The following is a 20439-nucleotide window of genomic DNA, read 5'->3' on the forward strand; positions in this document are numbered from 1 at the left end:
ATGCCTAAATATTTAGATAAATAAGAGAGGAAATGATAAAAATGAGTTGGAAATAAGATACTATAAAATGAGGCAGTGTGGGGGGAAAAGGAAGAACTATAAAAAATAAACAATCATTGAAAATAAAAAAAATCAATGGATGGGTTAAACAACAGTTAGAGACCAATTAGGAAAAAATTAGGGGCCTGAATGACAGATATGAGGAAATCATCATATTTCATCACAGAAAAACAAAGACTAATTATGAAAAAAAAAAGATTATGACATTAATGACACAATGAGAAAGTAATGCTAGTCCCATTGGATTACCAGAAGAAATATTAGAGAAAGTAAGAAAGAATAATTTTCAAAAAGATAATGACTATAGATTTGGGAGGATTAGTGACAATTATGACTTCTCATTTTCAAGGGTCACAATGAAACACAAGAAAATTAATAAAAATAAATAAAACTGCAGAACATTCAAGACAAATAGAAGATTATAAGAACAGCAAGAGTAAAAAATATTTTTTGCAAAGACATAACAATTCTGATGGCCAACTACTCAGCAGCAATAATAAAAGTCACAAGGTAATTGGGGGATCCAGACTTCAAGGTGACCCTCAGTGATCCTTGCTTTCTGATAAACCAGCCCCTGTGTAATCTCTCTAACACTTAGGGTTGGTGTATGTGCCAGCAGAAGTGACAGTGCTGAACATTGTCATAAATCACATTGCTGCTTCTGCCTTGGTTTTTGGAATTCTCATTCTGGAGGAAGCCAGCTGCCATGTCATGAGGATATTTCAGCAATCTTGTAGAGAAGCCCACATGAAGAGGAAATGAGACCTCCTATTAATAACCAACACCAACTTCCCAGTCATTTGAATGAGTCATCTAGAGAGCAGATCTTCCAGTCAAGCTTTCAGATGACTGTAGCCTTGGCCAACAGTTTGATTATAACTTTCATGACAGACCCTGATCAAGAACTATTCAGCTAAGCCACTCAAGAATTCTTAATCCACAGAAACTGTAAGAGATAACTGTTTATATGTATAGCTGATTAACTTTGTTATAAAGCAGAAACTAACATACAATTGTAAAGCAATTATACTCCAATAAAGATGTTAAAAAAAAAAAAAAGAGATAACTGTTTACTATTGTTTTAAGCCACTCAGGCCTGGGGTAATTTGTTATGCATCAGTAGATAACTAATACTACCATGGAATGTGCTGAAAGAAAAATAACTGCACCAAGAAGTATATATACAGACAAGTTATCATTTCATAATGAGGAAAAATAGTTATATTTAGACCAACAGAAACAGAGTTTATTTCCCAAGAGACTCTTATGTCTAAAGGAATATTTAATGGGTAAATTTCAGGAAGAAGGAAAATAATGCCAGAGTAAAGTTCTGAGACATCAAATAGCAAGATGAACAAAGAAAACAGTAAACATATCCAAATCTAAGCAAACAGAGCTAAACTAGACTTCAGAATATGCTGTGGTCTGGGTTTGAGAACTGGCAAGAATAAGTTGCACACTGATCAAGTTGATAGTTGCTTTTACTTCAAGTTTCTATTAAAACAACAAATCTGACATATATATGTATGTATGTATGTATGTATAGAATATGTGTGCATATTTTATATGGTCAAATATAGAGAATGAATGAAAATGATAATCACGAAATATAGGGGAGTGGTTACCTCTGGGTTGGAGATAGGAGAGGAGGTGAGTGTGGTTAAGGAGGGAGGGGACCCACAAAAGGCTACATCTGAATAAGTAATGTTTTATTTCTTAAGCTGAATGGTGAGTTTGTAGGTGGTCATTTCTTATTTTATACAGCTTTACCTAAATGTTAAATATTTCTCAATATATTTAATTTAATTAAACAGGGTGACCTGCTATCCCCTACTTCCTCTCCACCAACCTTCTCGGCAAAGATTCATGAAAAATCTTTGTGTAACCTCTGGGCGCAGGTGCCAGACTTGGCTGTACATCAGATTTACTACTACAATTAATTTTAAATACACAATTCTAAGCCCCTCTTGGAAGTTTCTAAATTAATAGCTCTGGGATGGGTTTAGCAAAGCTAGATTAAAGATTGGCCTGGTGAACCATGGTGCATCAACACTGGATACAGAAATTGACCCATACACATATGCTCAAAAGATTTTTAATAAAAATGCAAGTTAATTCAGTGGAGGAAGATTAGCCTTTGCAATAAATGGTGCTAGAACAAATGAGGATTCATAGTCCAAAATAAAAAAAAGAAAAAGGACCTTGATCTAAACCTCAGACCTTATACATAATTAACTTGAAATGGATCATGGACTTATCTGTAAATTTTAAACTATGAAACTTTTAGAAAAAAAAAATGTATAGGTGAAAATCTTCAGCTCTTAGGGCTAGATGAAGAGTTCTTAGACTTGACACCAAAAGCATAATGCATAAAATGAAAAAGTGATAAACTGAACTTCATCAAAATTAAAAACTTCTGCTTTGTGAAAGTCCCTGTGAAGATGATGAAAAGACAAGCAACAGACTGGGAGAAAATATTTGCAAACCAAGTATCCAAGAAAGGTTTGTATGTAAAATATATAAAGAACTCTCAAAACTCAAAATTAAAATAACCTAATATGAAAAAAGACAAAATACGTGAACAGACATTTCATTGAAGATGATATACAAATGGTAGATAAACACATAAAAGATGTTCAGTGTCATTAACCATTAGGGAAATGCACATTTAAAGCCACAGTGATAGATAAAATAAAATCCAAATCAAGAGGATTGATACAAATTTCCTTTTTGTTGTTGTTATTGTAATAAAGGCTGTACTTAATAGGTTCCACAAAAGGTATTCCAAAATAGGTATTTTGGGTTGTTTCATCAAGTAAGTTTTGGTGCACATCAACAGTCCTGTATGAATGTTTTTAGCAAAAGATGTTTCTGGAGGACTTAGTGCTTTTCAGTTAAAACAAAAGTGTCATTTAGAAGGAAAGGTGTTTCAGGATTTATCTGACAGCACTTGTGGGAACATTTATGTAGCTTGCCAAATCTAAATTCTCTTTTATGAGTGCACTTTTGGACAACATTCAAAAATGGACCATAAAATTAGGCCACAAAACAAGAAATGAGGCTTTGACATCTGTGTTTTACTACTTTCCATGGCATTTCTGCTGTATTATAAATATCCTTGGCAATGCTACCAACTGTTAGGAGGACCTTCCTGACACCTGGCTGAACATAACGTTTGTCACTAAAATTGCTAAAACAGAAAATGCAATCATGATTATACTTTTCACCTCTGCCCCCTCTTTTGCATCTTATATACCATATTAAACAAAATTTCTTAATACAAGGCTGAGATTTAAAAACAAACAAAAGAAAAAAGACTTTCACTCTCTGAAACTTTTAGTCTGATTCTCAACACTAACCTGTGCTATGTGAAATTTGGAAACATTCAGGAAAAAGTGTAACTAAAGGTCCAGTGGATAATACAAAACTGTGTAAATCATTGCACCCCCAAATTAAGTTTGTATTGTTTATATTTTTATATTAGAAGCTTATATTCATAGTTTTATGTAGATTTTTATTTAGATTAGAATATTGTGTGTGTGCATGTGTGTATGTATGAATGCCAAAATGTGTGTGTGAGTGTATTTCTAATGCCAAAATACAGTTGCAGAATGGAAATGGATATGTTAGATGTCATCTTTATTTGATGTAATCCCCTGAAGTTTTATTACTTGGCCTAATGACATGGTTACCAGATTCTTTCTTAAGGAGGTCATTTTGGTTGATGACTAACCCACTTTTAAATCCTGTGTTGGCTAAGTTAAGGTAATATAGCCAAATAAATAACCTGCTGGAAGCTGTCAATATACTTTTTAGTCTGAATAATACTGCTGTATTTTAAACAATCATAATGGTTGGCCAATGGTCTTTTCTACAGAAAATGCTCTTGAGTATTTGTTACTCCCAGATGATCTATGTTAGCAGAGTTCATATCCAGAACAGACCTCTCTTCGCTATCCAGGCAAACAATTTTGAACCACTTACTTGGAGATGTTGTTCCAGATTAATTAGTACTCTTTCTTAAAAAATATGAAGTAAACATTTTCTTTGTCTCAGATAAAAGGGTTCTAATGGTCCTATTATTGGAAAATCATGCACCAGTTACATCTTTTTTCCTTCCAACTTCTTCAGAGTAGCTACATGAAATATCTGCATTTATGTTAAAATTGGAATATACAATTTTAAATCTAGAATTAATCCTGGAAGTCATCTAGAAAATTTCCATCCCTTTATACTACAAAATTTAGACTTCAAGAGAAAGAGACTTGTCTTGTATTACCCATCTATTTTGTGACAATCATTTTGGAACCTAGGCTTCTTCCAGACAGTAGGAATAAATAAAATCTATAGTTAATTTCTAAAACTTCTGTAGTTAGTGCTTTAAAATTTTAATACTTTAATACTCTAAACTTTCAATAGTTAATTTGGTATAGTACCCAAACGATTACCAAGTCTGTTCTAGAATTGCTGCTACTAAATAGTGAAAGTTACTGACTGCAGTTCTGCTCTTCTCGCTTTCCCATCCATTGTCCAGCACATGCTAATAAATAGTAGTTGAGTTTTTAAAACATTGTGGGAAAAATAAAGCCAAAGACATTTATTTAAAAGGGTTAAATTACCACCTGTTGGATTATTTAGCATTCTATTTGTATGGCTAACTCAGGGACCCTGGCTATTTGTGAAAGCAAAAGGACGGTGAGTCTGCCATCATGTTAAAAGTTAGTGGAACTCTTGGTGCTAAATCAGGATTTAGATTTCTGCGGTATCTGGCATTAATATTTACCCAGTGCTCAAGAATTCCTATATTCAAGTTATTATTAAATAACCAAATGTGGATTTATGTTCGAAATTATTATTTAAGCATGGCATGCCTAAATTAATTCAAAAGGACTTTTAAATTAATTAATTTAATCACTATAAAATTAGGAAGAACAGATTAAAAAGTTGCACGTGGTGCGCACATAAAACCAGACAGATGCACGAGTACACACACAGCTTACCACCTCCACCCGCCTCACACACACATGCATATGTGAAGACATCCAGAAAAGAGATTCACTTATACAGGCAGAAAGATGTGTCCAGATCATCAGAGTCAAATCAAAGAGAATAGTTGAGGTAGTTTTTCAAGTATTTGGGTCAGAAAAACACACATTTACCTCAGATACTTGGATAATTGCCTCTGCTTTCCACTTGCTTTGGCCAAGAAAGTTTGCCACAGAGACAGACTCAAGATTCCATCTCGTCAGTCCTTGCAGGACTGAGACAGGAAAATGGCCCTCGCTGCCCACATTGGCTGGAACAACGACTGACAGGGCGCCATTCGGAGGCATCCTGACCCCACTTGGCACTAAACCACAGCCATACATCTATTAATAACGAAGCCTGCCCAGAAATTAAGCTTTCTCATTTCCGTTGAGAATCAACAAATTCAAAAGCTGCTAAGGGCCAGTTCTCCATAACTGTTGTAAGCTAAAGCTGAAATAATGAGCTGAAAGGCGTATCTGTTTATAATAAATACAGAATTTAGAAGGTAGCTTGATTGTTTCAAAGCTAGAACTTACAAGTAGTTTTATTTGATAAAAGCTCTAGTAAAAGTAGCAGCTTTCCCAATTACTACTAAAGTTATGAAGTACATCAATAATTTGAAATTGTATTTTTCAAAGTCAGTTCAATGTAAATTGACATAAATTCAAGGAAGTGTTCAAATATATCAACAAAGTATGTAGTTCATTCAGAATGAGTCATGATATTTAAGCTTTAAGATGGATCTTGAAAGTGATTTAGTTTAACCCTTCGTTTTACAAATTCAAAAATTGAAACATAACTGTGTGAGGATTATAAACTGGTAGATGACACTGTGAAGGATGCACTGATATAAATTTAGATTACTTTTCTTTTTCCTCACTGGAGTACAGTGAGAGAAGTTTCCTTGTAGGATTTCTTATCTTCTTCAATTAATTGCTCCTGACTCTCTGTCTTATAACCAAACTGGTCAGCTTTTGGCAAACTGGAATTTATTCTTTGCTACACAGTCAGTCTGTATCCATGATTCCCTTAAAAAATAATCAGCAAACTTGCTTCTCCTCACTCTGATTCCAGGAGAGAAAGCAGGAAAGATTTACAGAACTTAATAGCAGGCTTTTAGACACTCCACTACACTGACCCATCATGGGCTTTATACATCAGTGTCTACTTACCAGACAGTAGTGTCAAATTAAGCTGACAATTACATCAAATTACAAGCAGTACAGATAACCAGTGATATCCAAAAGTCTTTACGGACATGAATAAATGGCAATTAGTTCATATTTTAAAAGATAATTTTAAATTATGCTGGCAAAATATTATGTTTCCAACTCTAATCTTTATCCTGTGAAAAGACATATATTATGAATATAAAATAAAAAAATAAAGGTATGTAATTATATAAGTTAATGTATAATATATGACATAATTATATAGTATATTTTATAACAAAATACAAATTACATAGCATATATTTATTATATTATGTTAGGATACATAATATTTATTAAAGCCTTATTTTTTTAAATTTATTTTTTGGCTGCGTTGGGTCTTTGTTGCTGTGCATGGGCTTTCTCTAGTTGCGGTGAGCGGGGGCTACTCTTCGCGTGGTGCTCAGGCTTCCCACTGCATTGGCTTCTCTTGTTGCAGAGCATGGCCTCTAGGCACACGGGCTTCAGTAGCTGTGGCATGCAGGCTCAGTAGTTGTGGCTCGTGGGCTCTAGAGTGCAGGCTCAGTAGTTGTGGTGCACAGACTTAGTTGCTCTGCAGCATGTGGGATCCTCCCAGACCAGGGATCCAACCAGTGTCCCCTGCATTTGTGGGCAGATTCTTATCCACTGCGCCACAAGGGAAGTCCCTAAAGGCTAATTTTAACAGCACTATTGTAAGAGATGGGTACTATCATTATCCCCATTTTACATATAAGGAAATTGAGCACCAGGGAGGCTAAGTTACTTGCCCAAGATCATTTAGTTACTAAGTAAAAGGACAAGATTTGAATATAGGCAGTCTGGCTTCACATATAACATCCAGTTCATTGCTGTAACATAATATAATCAAACACTAATTCAGATATATTCAATGAGATAAAATAATCAATGTGGAAAAATTAAAATGTAGGCCTTTTTCTTTCTTGGTAAGAAATGTTTATTCTATAGAAAAGTTACTGATGCAGATTTTGCAATTTTATTTTTGCCCATAATATATTTATGAGTGGTCTAATAAAAAGGGAAAGCTATAATAATTAAAAATTTTTTTCATGTAGTCAATGTCATACAATTATAATTACAACAGCAAAAACAATAAATCATAGTAGATGGTTTTAAGCTTGATTTTATAATGTGTTCTTTGGCCTTAAAAATAGTACATTCAAAATGTTTAAGTGTTTTAGATTAGAATGTATGTGTCTACAGGACTTTCATATAAATTTTATCATGTCATCCTAACAAAACTGCTGTGTGGTAGTCGTGCAAGGACTGGTAATCCATTCATAGGCAAAGGAAGTTTAAAACAGAAGAAGAAAAAGAAAATGAAAATATTCCTCAGAGTTCACATGATCAAGCCAGAACTTGGCCAGTTATCAGTGTTTCAAATTCACTACATAACTTACTTTTTCTCACTTCTCTTTAGTGTTTAACTGCCCAAATATAAAAATCAGATCAGATAATTTTATTGTACATCTGTTTCACATTGTTATATGGTTTGTTTGTTAAATTGTCCACCCAAAAACTCTGAAGCACTGATAATTCAAAGTTAATTCAGAGAGTAAAATTTTAAGTTATTTGAAATTAGAATTTGATAATATCTTCTCTTTTTGGTTCATTGTATTTAAAAAAGAAGAGAAAATGCCTTAGCTTCATTATTGAAAAAATAACCAACAGAAGACTCAATGGTATAAAATCTCTTTTAAGCAAAACAATTTTTTTGGTGTGATTTTTGTAAAGTCTGCCATTTCAAGTCTCAGGAATGTGCAATTATTTCCTCATGGTGCCTTTTGCAGACTGGCTTCCTGCCACCACCATCTATCTCCTTCCCACCAGCCAACCTCACCAGCCCAGGCCCTGGGAATTTGATTGGGTCACAGAATTTCTTACACCTAAGCAAATGAAAATGAAGGAAACTCAGAGAAGACTTTTACCCTCTAAACGTGTGGTCAGTTTAACAAGCTGTAGAGAGGAGATTTTAGTCCTTTTAAATTCCTATCACATAGGTCCTCAAACTACCATCATCACGGGGATTAACAGAGACATGCTCAAAGGGAAAGGGAGAAATGTAAAAGGATAATACAACCAACTATGGAATCTCCATTGGTATCCTACAAATCCAGCTATTTCATAGTTTGCACCTTCCCTATTTCTTCTTCAGAGGTGACTACAGGATCCGGTCCTTGTGTGACAGACCCCCCTCTCCCATCCGTTATCTAAATTTGGCTTAGGACATCTCATTAGATCAACACAGTGGGGAGCTCCCAATCTTCTCTCTGCCACAGCACCTTTCCATTATAATGTTTAACTGCCCAATACACTCATGAGTGAATGCAGATTCTGGAATAAATGCAAAGGTTTTTTTTTTTCTCCAAAAGATTAAAACACCATTTTAATTTCAAATTGCCCAATGCTTGTCATGGTCACTCTGTTGACATGGGATGAGGTGAGGGACTTGGTTGTGGCCCACATGCATTTCCCAGGGCACTGCTGGAATACCAACTCCCCTATCTGAAAGTGCATTGGGATGAAAGTGAACAGTGAACAAGAGCTAGCATAATTAAAAGGATAACCTTGATTCCACTTCATTTTTACACAAAAAAATAATGTACAAACTTATGAATTTTCAATATTATTAGTAGCAAATAACTTGTGACCCACTAAAAGGTAGTGATCCCTGGTGTGTCACTGAATAGTCTGGGCTCTGTCACACTGAGGACTACACTTCTGAGCATCGTCTCACTACAGTCTTAGTGGCTCTCAACAGCTAGTGCTTGAGCCCCCCTGCACATCCCTGAGAATTTCTGTGGGGCAAGGGACTGTTCCTGTTTGGAACACACCAGGTACTTCTGATGTTTGTGGTTTAAACAAGTTAGAGGACCACTGTTTGATATGTTCCTGCAGAGGTTGGAAGCCTCTGTTACTAATTCAAGAAATGGCGCTCCAATGTGCAACAGTTTGGGGAGGCCTCCTGTGTGACAGTTCACAGCCCCCTCTCTCTGCAAAACTACCAAAACTTCATTTAAAAGGGAGAAAAAAAGAATATATTTAAAATTAGCAATTTCAGTTCTCATCAAAAGACTTGGAAATCTCTTACGTTTGAAAGACAAATGTAAGAGACAAATGAGTTTTGTGACCTTTGTTACCATTTATCATAGGACTAAATTTGCAATAAGCAGTCAGCAGTTTTCCTAGATACTATTTCTCCTACTTAAATAACTATAACCAGGGGGGCGCTAGTAGTTATAAAGTGGTCTAATTATAATAATCAAACTATCCCTAGTTATGGTTAGGGAACATAAGAGGATGATCATCTTGTTAATACCATACTTATCTATAATAATATAGTTATACTAATATATGCATATAGTCATTAAAAGATCCTCATGGCACAATGGAAAATGTATGGCTTTTGGCATTAGGCAAACATAGATTAGAAACGCACTTCACCTGCTGAATAACCTGTGGTCTTAGGTCAGTCAGTTAATCATCATAAGCCTCAGAGTCCATATTTATGAGAGAGAATAATAACAACTCCAGTTCACACGTTGCCCATGTTGACTTTCTATAAACATTTTCTTTTACTTCCCTTCCTTTTGCTATTAACGTCTATATAGACATAAACAATAAATATAATATTAATCAAGACACAGGTTCCCATGACTTCCAGCCCCAACCTCTGATTAAATTTCATAAATCTCTGCTTAAATTTATCCTCAGGATTTTTTTCTTACTTAGAAGCCTTGAAGGCATGAGCATATGTTTGGGTAGGTAGACTTGTACTATGTGGAGTGGAATTACAAAGGCTCTAGGAATTTGAGTTTTTTTTAAAGGGGAGGAAGGGATCCAGTTACAGCTCTTGTTCTTTACAAAGTCAGTCACTATTTCTGAGGGAAACAGGTTTGATTGGGCCAAAGTTTGTCACTTCAGCCTTCTCCTTTTTGGACTCCCATCTACAGTGTTTAGAAGATGTTTTTCTTTGTTCGTTATTTCAACTTACCCATTAAGGATACTTGGCAAATTCCTGAAGTATATGGCTTCCTGCTCCTAAATGGGCATCCACACTTGCCCTTCAGCCTTGATCTTTCCTCTTGCAGGTAAAAACAGAAAAGATGGAGAGAAAAACATGGCGGATCCTTTTCTCCCCGTCTGTGCAAGCCTGCCTCCAACCTGGTGATCGTTGACACTCACTCTTTGTGGGAAAACCTTTTTTTTTTTTTTTTTAACATATTATACTAGATTTTACTAATTAACTCAATCATGTAGCTTCTGCAGTTTCCCCTGCCAAAATCTAGTTCTTAGAGGATTTTTTTCCCTTTTGAACATCTAAACATACTTTGAGCAGAATGATATTTAAAAATATAATTGTATAGCTTCATTAATATCTGAAAAATGCCTACTGAACTAACCCAGTACATCATATAATGGCCAAGTAAAATTTTCGTGTTTTCATGTCCTGTTTTTCTTTGAAATTACATATCTCAGAAATTAGCTCATTATCTGAAAAAAAAAATGAAGAACTGGTGAATTATAATACAGGAGTGTTGCCACTGAATGGACTGTTTGATTTACCCAAGCAGGTAATGAACACTGTTGTTGTCAAATTCACTAATGAGTCATCTTAATTAGGATGTAAGCTAAGGGGTATTATTCCAGTGGCCTTTTGTATCCTGGTGCCATATATATTCTTTGGCAAGAAAAGATGAAAAGCAGCAATAAACAACTGAAGACTGCCCATGGCTCTGTAAGGTTTTTGGAACAATTCCTGGGACTGGGAAGTGAAACTGGTCAGCATGTGGAGAAAACTGTCATCTCAGTAGCAAGATTTAAGTGAAGATGACTAAGCCATTAACAGCACGTATGCATATTTAATTCTGTTAACTCCTAGCATTAGCCTTCTTGGATCTTTTGTTTTGAGAGGAAGGTCAAGACTTTTTGGAAGGACATGAACAGAAATGGCAGATTAAAATTGAAGTGTATATAATTCTTTCTGGAACTGCTTAAATTTCATTTTTTGAAAATATTTTCATTTCCCCCCCTTTGGTCAAAGAGACATGCTTAAAATTCTTATTTCTTCACAAGAAATAATTTGTTCTTCTTAAACAGGTTTATGGTTAAGGGTGGGATATTATATGAACTTCTCATTTAGTAACTCTAGAATTCCCATGTGTGGTTGGAAGAGCTCTTAGGAAAGCTTTGAGAGATATGTAATGACCCCTAAATATGTATGTAGTTAAAAAATAATTGATTAGTCATCATAAAAGAATACATGTCTCTGGCTCAAAATGTTACTTATTTCCACCATTTTTCATTTTCTAGTGTTAATTATTGTCACAGAAGGAAGCATCTTAGGATTTAGACTGGAGATCTAGGGCAACTGTCATTTTAATAAGATATTTTAAAATAATTCAAGATTGTCATGTATCCATAAATATTGCCATGGAGATGTGCACGAACCAGCATTGTGGTCCATAGTCCATCACTGAAAGTATACCACCAAGATCAGATAGGAATATAGTTTGGGTAAGAAAGAATAAAAATTAGAAAGGAAACCACATGACAAGTATGGCAAGTGACAGGAAAAGGAGAATATTTTTGTTTCGATAAACTGCATCAATATCAACTAGAATTACATAGATTCATTTAGCTCCTTTATCCTCATTCTCATTTCTAATAGGGATCTACGTTCATTTTTAACAATGTACGAGGTTAAAATACCAATTTTAGAGGTTAAAAAACTACTATATTCCTATTAAATGGTAGAGATGTTTAATATTCAGCTTCATCTTAGTACAGTCTTAACGCTTTAACAAGAGCACACAAATTTGTGTTTTATTACCTTATAATAAAGCTGTTGTCTTAACTAATTTTCAGCGCAAGAATGGGCAGGTAGTAATAAAGAGACTCTAACTGACATATTTTGGTAAAGAAGAAGCCATGTGCCTTAATATAACTGATGTTCTTTCAGCATTGCTATTTTCAGATTATTTTATTTTAAAAGGGATGGTAATTTGTACTGAAAGTTTTTTGTTTTTTTAACATTTAAACTTTTCATTATATTTGCTTTTTTGGTAAAAACAAACAGTGAACCAGAGGATATTCGTATGTGGTGCTTTGCTTTTAATTACTTACGGAGCAATTACAAATGGAAATAGGATGACACTGAGATGTCTTTCCTGCTTAGCGCCAAGGCTTGCATTAAATGTGTGCTACGTGGAGTGGAGTCCCAGAAGGACCAGCAGTTTTTTTGGGTCCAGTTCCAACTACAGTTATTTAGAGAGCCGGTCAGCCTTTCAGAGGGAGAGTGCGTTAGGGTTACTGCCTAAGTATTGGCGCTGACTCAAGTGATGCCTGGGGTATAGTCATGGCTACTATGCATCGTGTTTAATCCTGGAGGATCCCAGTTTCAAATCTTCTATCCCACTTGACTTATGGGAAAATTAGTCTCAGTTATTGATTGAGAAAATATAGTCAGCTTATAATGTGTGAATAATCATTTTGAAAAATATTTTCCTGCTATTTTTCCTCAAATGTCTAAAAACTACTTCATTGAGTGTTACTACATTCCTAAAGAAGAAATAGCAGAATCGAGAAATAATTGTATTTATGTTCGTTTTTCCTTCTAATCACTTTACATATGAAAGAAAACTGAGTGGAAATCACATCTGTATTTTGTTCACACATAGGTATTTTTTTCTAAAAACACTAGTAAAATTCAGGAAAGTTTAACAAATCCCTTCATGATAATAAAAAAACTGGGCATGTAGTAGGAATTTATAAATGGGTGATATCTTTACCTTCACTTATCTGAATTAACAGATCACAAAAGATTTAAAGAGCTGTAGTCAATATATCACAGTTTTTGTCATTTTTCCCACAATATACACTAGTGCCCAAGTAATTCATATTCTCCCCAACAAAAAAGGTCTCTAAAGGAAAGCAGTAAATACGATTTTTGAATTTGAATCTGATAATGCTGTTTTTAAATGATTGTTTTTACTATAGTTAATGAAAAGTCTCCGGCAAATCAGTTGAGTTCAAGTCTTAGCTTTGCCGTTTGCTAGCTGGATGACTGTGGTTATTTTATTTAATCTGTCCATGTCTGGGTTTCCTCATTTGTAAAATAGTGAAAATAATAGTGCCTACATCATAGGGTTATTTGTAAGAATTATAAAAGATTTAGCAATGACTCAGATATAATAAGGACTTAGTAAAATAAATTACTTTTATTAAAATAGACAATATAAATTTCTTTTTTTGGATTCACTAACATTTTATGCTCTTATGAGTTCATACTTTTTAAAAAATGCAGACAAATCCAAGAGAACCACGGTATAAATGTGTCAGTTATCAGGTGGTTCTCTGCAGGCTTTTTGTGGACAGACACGTTTGGGCTGCGTGATTTGAATTTCAAACGGGCTTCTTCTCGCTTTGCCTGGGTTGTACCAGGAAAGCCAGTCTCTTGTCTTTTTCTGTACTCTGTCACAGACCAGCTGTGTGATTCTGGCAATAACCTTTCTGAACTTCAGCATCCTTTTGTAAAATGTACAGGTATTGGCTTCAGTGATCTCTAAAGTGTGTGTGATCTACATTACATAGCCAAATGTTTTCAATATTTGCCAGTAGTCAGTGATTTAATAGTAAAAACATTGAGAACCTAGAAAAATTTAGGAAAAGAGAATATGGATGTGGCCAGTGAAACTGCATTGAACCACAGATGATAAAGGACCATTCTGGCTATTTCCAAAGTCCTCCACTATGTAAAAAAAAGTGACAGAAAAAAGCCTCAGTAATTATAGACTCCTTTTGCCTGATTTTGAAGAACTCACAATGTAGAAACATAACACTAACAAGGATCTTGATAGACTACTAATTATCCCCCATAGGTGAGGTTTTTTGGAGCTTTCTCAGTCAGTAATCTCTGAGAGATATATTTAAAGCCAGAGAGAAAGGTTATAATGGGGGAAAAACAAGAATTGAAAGATAGAGGGTAATGCAAATAAAAAAGGAAAAACAGTCCATAGTGGCAGCCTCTACCTGAAGAAGTACTGAAAGATAGTGGTTGAACACTGTGATATTGAAAAGGAAAAGAAGATGCAAAGAATCAACACTGAAGTCTGTACTGTTAATTTATAAAGGAGGAATTTAGTCAGCTGGACGGGCCTAACACAGTAAGTGATGTCCACACTTAATGACATCTGTCAGCATTTGGAAGAATCGGAAAACAAAAATAGCAGCACTGTTTTACGGACACGATATATAAGCTTAATAAAATGAATTTCAGAACTCCAGGGCATGGGGGGTATGTAGCGACAAGCAAGTGGTATAGATAAAACCATATTCATAAAAACTAAAAACAAAAATCATACTTGGAATAACTTTTTATCCTCTCCTTCTTATCTCTTTTTCTCTTTTTCTCATTTTCTTCTCTTTCCAACTCCCTTAGTATTTACTAATAGTGAGAAGAACTGATGAAAAGCCTTTGCCAGGGCTAGTCAGAAAAATATTCCAGTTCCTTCTTTTTTTATTCCCACTATGGATCATTAATGATAAAAACAAAAGACAGAAATAAATGGAAGAATAAAATAATTTGTCATCTAATATACTCAGGCATTTAAAATACAGGTCAAATTCCAAAGGTCCTTTCCCTCTGACCAATTGCTCTGTTTCATGATAATTTAAATTTGGTATAAATAGTGTTCTTAGCAATCATTAGCTATCTGCCTGAGGACACCTAAGAAACTGGAAAGGTATACCGATAGAGTAATAGTGAAATAACCTGCATCTAGCTGTCCATTCGCTTACATTTTCCCTAGCTTCAATTCTTTCCTTAAAGATTTCTTGAAAGTGTTTGCACAGTGATGAGAGCTTAAAAAAGAAACAAACAAACTCTCAGTCAGAATTATGTATTGCTTTTTTGTCACTGAAGAAAGAATCAGAAGGACTGCCGGTTCCTAAATGCCTGCCTTTGTGCTGAGGAACTAGTGGCTGCATTATTTCATTTTCTACCACAACACTTTTTTCTCCATTCTGAACAGAAAATCTGAACAAGTAACGTCAGCTACACTGCTTAGAAAACCTTCCTTGTGGGAGACAGTGCAAGGCTGGCCCAGTTTGTCTCCATAGAACCATTCTATTTTTGCTGCATCTTGATTCCTTAGTACACATTAGAGGGCCTTCACATCCCCAGCCATTCCTTACCTCCATCAAATTTACTAGAAACATCTTACTTTTGAGTGGAAACAAGTGATAAATGAACAATCTGGTAAACAAATCCCTGTTAATTATTAACAAGTATTACTCCTGTCCTATCGCTCAGATGCCCAGAAAGCTCTTACAGGTGTAACAGTAATAACATTAATAGCTAAAATTTACTAAGGACTTCCTGTGGACCAGGCCTAACACTACATTCTTTAAAGATTTTATTTCAGTCCTAACAACAATCCTATCTGGTCAATTTTTATTACTCTGATTTTATAGATGAGAAAATGAAAGTTTAGTAAATTTGAGAAACTTGCCCAAGATAAATCAAGGCACTGGATTTAAAGTCAAACCTTTTTTAACTCTAAAATCTCTGCTATTTAATAGTATATTTTCTCTCAGGTATTTTCTGGGGGATATTTGTAGTTAATTACTAGATGGAAAAATCTACTTTATATCAAAGTGAACCATTACCAAATAACATTGCCACACGGTGGTTTTGGGAATATCAACCAACTCCTTTCCATTTGTTTTCTCAATTTCACCTTCTTATGATGATACAGTACTTCAATACAGATTGTATTGTGGATGACTGTTATGTTTACAGAACTGTCTGAAAGTCAATGTGTTAAATTTATTTATGTCTTCACCAAATATTTACTAAGAATTCACTATAGGCCAGGCATATATCAGAGAAAAAAATGCATAAGTATAATTACAATCTTTTGCTCAACAATATTGTTCCTCAGTGAATGGGTGACTGGATAAATTATCATGCATATAATGTCCCAACAGATACACTAATTGTACGTGACTTTAATCTGACTTTGCGAAGGTCATTCATTTGCCATCAAAGAACTTCAGCGAATAATAGCAGGGAAATGATTTTCACTTTAATGGTAAAAGACTAACCTTTGGCAATTTTGTCTTAAATTCCCTTTAACATTTTCTGAATGCCATAATTTTATGCTCAGAAAAAGTGTCTGAATGCCTTCACTATAAGACTTTCTCTTCCTTTTAAAATTTATATTTTTTACATTTCATTTCTAATTTTTAATTTTAATACTCTGAAATATTCCACTCAGTAAATGACTTGGAATGATACTTCATGTGAAATAAGGAACTTCGTGGTTCTGATCAAGAATATGCATTGTATTTCAATGTGGTTTTTACATATGAAAAATACAATGTGTTCTTTCTGAATATCAAATGTGCTTTATATAATTTATGTGGCTATTTTCATTAATTGTGGACGATGTATTATTATTACTTTTAATTAACATCAGGAAGTATAAGAATACTATTACAGATTATACATTTACAAAAATTTATTTACCTTTATTAATTTGTTACATAATTCCAAATAAAATTTACTACCATCAATAGGCTGTGTCTTGTGTTATTTTAATATTAGTAGTAATGCAGTTGTGTTGATCTACACACACGTTTTCCTCCTTGGGACCAACCTCAAGGAAATTGGTAAAGGTTTGCGGTGTTGTCTATACCTTTTCAAAGACCAAAGCCCATGTGGAGAAAAAAGGCCAAGTAGACAAAGCATCTGATCTGACATTTAAATAGGAAGGCACTTATTTTCAGCTAAAAGATTAAAACTTTGTTTTATTTAATACTTTTTCAACAACAAAAGTTGCCGCTTAACAAAGTTGTTGATTATTATATTCACTATGCCTAATTCAGTTGGGGATGGCCTCCTTTCTGGTGCAAAGAAAACAAGTGATGTCATTGTCTGAAATGTCTATTCTAGGAGTTCTCTGGCAACTGAGAGCCTTCTTTAGCATTGTAAGTGATAGATGCCACATTACTACCTAAAGGACTTTTTTTTACATTTTTACAAAGAAGAAATCATGATGCAAAGTATAAGTATCTTGTATACCATATATGCCATAATCCTGGCATTCACTACTGTCTATTACTGTTATCTATTTACCGGGCCAATTCACCCTTTTCAAGACAAAGTGCTGTTCAAAACCTAAAAGTTATGTCTCATTTATCTTGTCATCTCTACCACCCAGAACGGTGTTCTCAGTTTAGAGAATAATATTAATACTGAATTATGAAGCATCTCTGAAAGCCTATTTTTAACATTGTTTTATGTTCTGCAGTAATAATTCTTCTGGCCTAAGACTCTTCAGGATATTATTTGATGTTTTCAGATCATTCCTCGTATACCTGAATTGACAGTTGTTTTCTACATTTTATATAAATAGATATATTTCTTTTAATATCATTTATTTCTATTAGTTTAACTAACATGAAATGTATTATCCAAAATGGTACATACAATCATTCTCAGAAATTTCTACTCCAAGTAACATAAATTGTCTATAACATTTAGAGTTATATGTCCTGCCTCCTTTTGGGTAGACAGAATGAAATATACGACTGACTATCCTCGTATCTGGACTGTGCTGTCAGCTCTGATCCATGCATTCAGCAAACATTCGTTAACTATCGCTATGCTACAATCGGTTATGTCAGGTTCCTTTGATGCCAACTGCATTTTATGAGTCAAAGAGTATCGTATGTATGATATAATAATAACGCCATTTTTAAAGGACAGAATTTATCTCCTTTCATAAAAAGAGACATCATGAAATCATTTAGTAAAAACCATAAATACCATTATTACTGCTTCTTATAGTTTATGTTTAGATGGAATGTGACACCACTGATTTCATCGTGTAAATGTTCTTTAGATTAATTGCAAAGAGGGCATTTTTGTATTCTAATGTGCACTTAATCCACTAGCTGGGATTCATTGATTCATTACTCAAATTTTCTTTCCAGGCCCTCCAGGCCCTCCAGGTGGTCTGCGAATAGAAGACATTAGGGCCACTTCTGTGGGACTTACTTGGAGCCGCGGTTCAGACAATCATAGTCCTATATCTAAATACACTATCCAGACCAAGACTATTCTTTCAGATGACTGGAAAGATGCAAAGACGGGTGAGTTTTATTTGTTTGATTAATCTGTTCATATTTTGAGATGAATTCTTTCATCAAAAACAAACAAACAAAAAAACCTGGATGTTTTAAGAATTTTATCATCGACCCTGAAAATTTTCTTAAAACAAACAATCCCAATGTTTTAGTAGTAAAGAAAACCACAGCAAACTAAATGTTTTAAAGTTATAGGGGAAGAAGCAGTATGTCTTAATCTATAATGGGGAAGTAAAGAGAGGTCTCCTGGGTTTCTTATTTGAGCTATGTGTTAAGTCTAAGATGTATTAGGAAAAAATTATAAGGAAGGTGGATTTGGCAAATGGCATCTATAACATTATTTATGACCCTTTTTATCCAATTATATAGGCACTATAGTTCTGCATTCTAAAAAAAGACACAATTGATCATAAAGATTAAGCACCTAAATCTTACCACCATAACTTTTTACTTTCTGAATATGTTCTTATCTGGCTTGAATTTCCTCAAAAACAGGTTTTTAAAGAAGTTTAGTACCTCAACCTTTTTTTTTTCTCTCATATTAAGATTTTCTAACAGACAAAAACTAATTAAGAGCAAGTGGGTACTTTTCCCTGTGTATAAGTTATTACCATTGCCATTTGTCATCACTAGTCTTCAAATATCACACATCAGTGTATTTTCTCATAGAACATGAAAGAAGATAGAGGATTGTTTTGATAAAATAACCTGTTTATCTTTGTCATTGTTGACAATATTTTTAACCAAACTTGCAGTTGTCAGAATTTCTTTTACATGCATAAAGAAGAGGCATAGAAATATGTCCTCAGTTGTCACCAGAGGGGAGAAAAAAAGACAAAAGTGAATAGAATGTTCCTCTTTTTTAAAAAATGAAAAAGAATTAATCCCAGCATATCTTAAACCTGCTCACTTTAATCTTAACATAACAGAATTTATTTGTATTGCTCCCTGAGAAGTTTTAATTTAGATTCACCTTTTTTTTCTGATAATTTCTTCCTATCATGGGAAATAAATGAAATATAAACTTGAAATCTGTTACAAGGGTTTAGGATATATTTTAGCATTAAGTAATTCTCCACATAAGTGTATGAAGTTCAAATGAATTAGAAACAAGTGAAACATTTCTATTACATTATGCTTGTGAGTGTAAGAATTATCTGTAAATATACTTGGCAAAATCAGACCTTTTGAAAAACAATTTTAAAAACCGTTTAGATATTAGATAAACATAAAGCATGAGCAGTTTCTACTTCTCTAAATAGAATGAAAATGGATGATAATGATAAAACCATAGATAATAATAAATATCTAGCCAAATTTACATTAATTATAGATACTAGAGAGCAAATGAAATAAATAAGCATATGGTTAAAATTTGTTTTGGCTTTGAAAAAGGAATAATGATTGCAATTATCTCCATTAGTGCTTACCATGCTTACCACATTTGCTTACCATATGGCTCAATTAAAATATGCTTCCCATTAAAAAAATTTTTTCCACTATAAATTAAGTTCCATGAGGGCGAAGACTTTTGTTTGATTCACTGTGCTATCCCTAGCAACTAGATCAGAGCCCATAGTGCTCATTCATTACATACATATTTATTGAGCTCCCACTGTGTGCCTGAACCTGTCCTAGATACATAGTTGACCAGCAGTGAATAAAACAGAGAGAAAAAAGAAAGTCAAAAGAAAAGCCACAACCCTACCTCCAAAGAGCTTACATTCTAGTAGGAGAGATGGTAATAAACAACTAATTAAAATATATAATAAGTCACATGGTGATTAGTGATACAGAAAAACAACAGAGAAGGGAGATGGGGAGGCAAGAGTTGCATTTAAATAGGATGCTTCTAATATTAGTATAGCCATTCCAATTTGTTACGGTTCCTGTTTGCACGTTATATCTTTTACAATTGCCAACCTATTTGTATATTTGAATCTAAAGTATATTTTCTGTTGACAGCATATATTTGGATCTTATTTTT

At 34.1% G+C, this 20439-nt stretch overlaps 1 protein-coding gene across 5 annotated transcripts in view; it reads left to right on the forward strand.

Annotated features, from left to right (window-relative positions):
• The window catches only part of CNTN1 (contactin 1), a 358325-nt gene that overhangs the window by 262563 nt on the left and 75323 nt on the right, over positions 1–20439 (forward strand). For 4 of the 5 annotated variants that reach the window (XM_036867147.1, XM_036867145.1, XM_036867146.1 and 1 more), the window contains one exon: positions 18300–18458. In XM_036867147.1, coding sequence (XP_036723042.1) covers positions 18300–18458 — 159 coding nt within the window. Of the gene's footprint in view, positions 1–10390; positions 10496–18299; positions 18459–20439 lie in introns of those variants that run through there. The other variant, XM_036867150.1, reaches the window with a different exon arrangement.

This window comes from Balaenoptera musculus, chromosome 10 (assembly GCF_009873245.2).
Source record: "Balaenoptera musculus isolate JJ_BM4_2016_0621 chromosome 10, mBalMus1.pri.v3, whole genome shotgun sequence".
Lineage (NCBI taxonomy): Eukaryota > Metazoa > Chordata > Mammalia > Artiodactyla > Balaenopteridae > Balaenoptera > Balaenoptera musculus.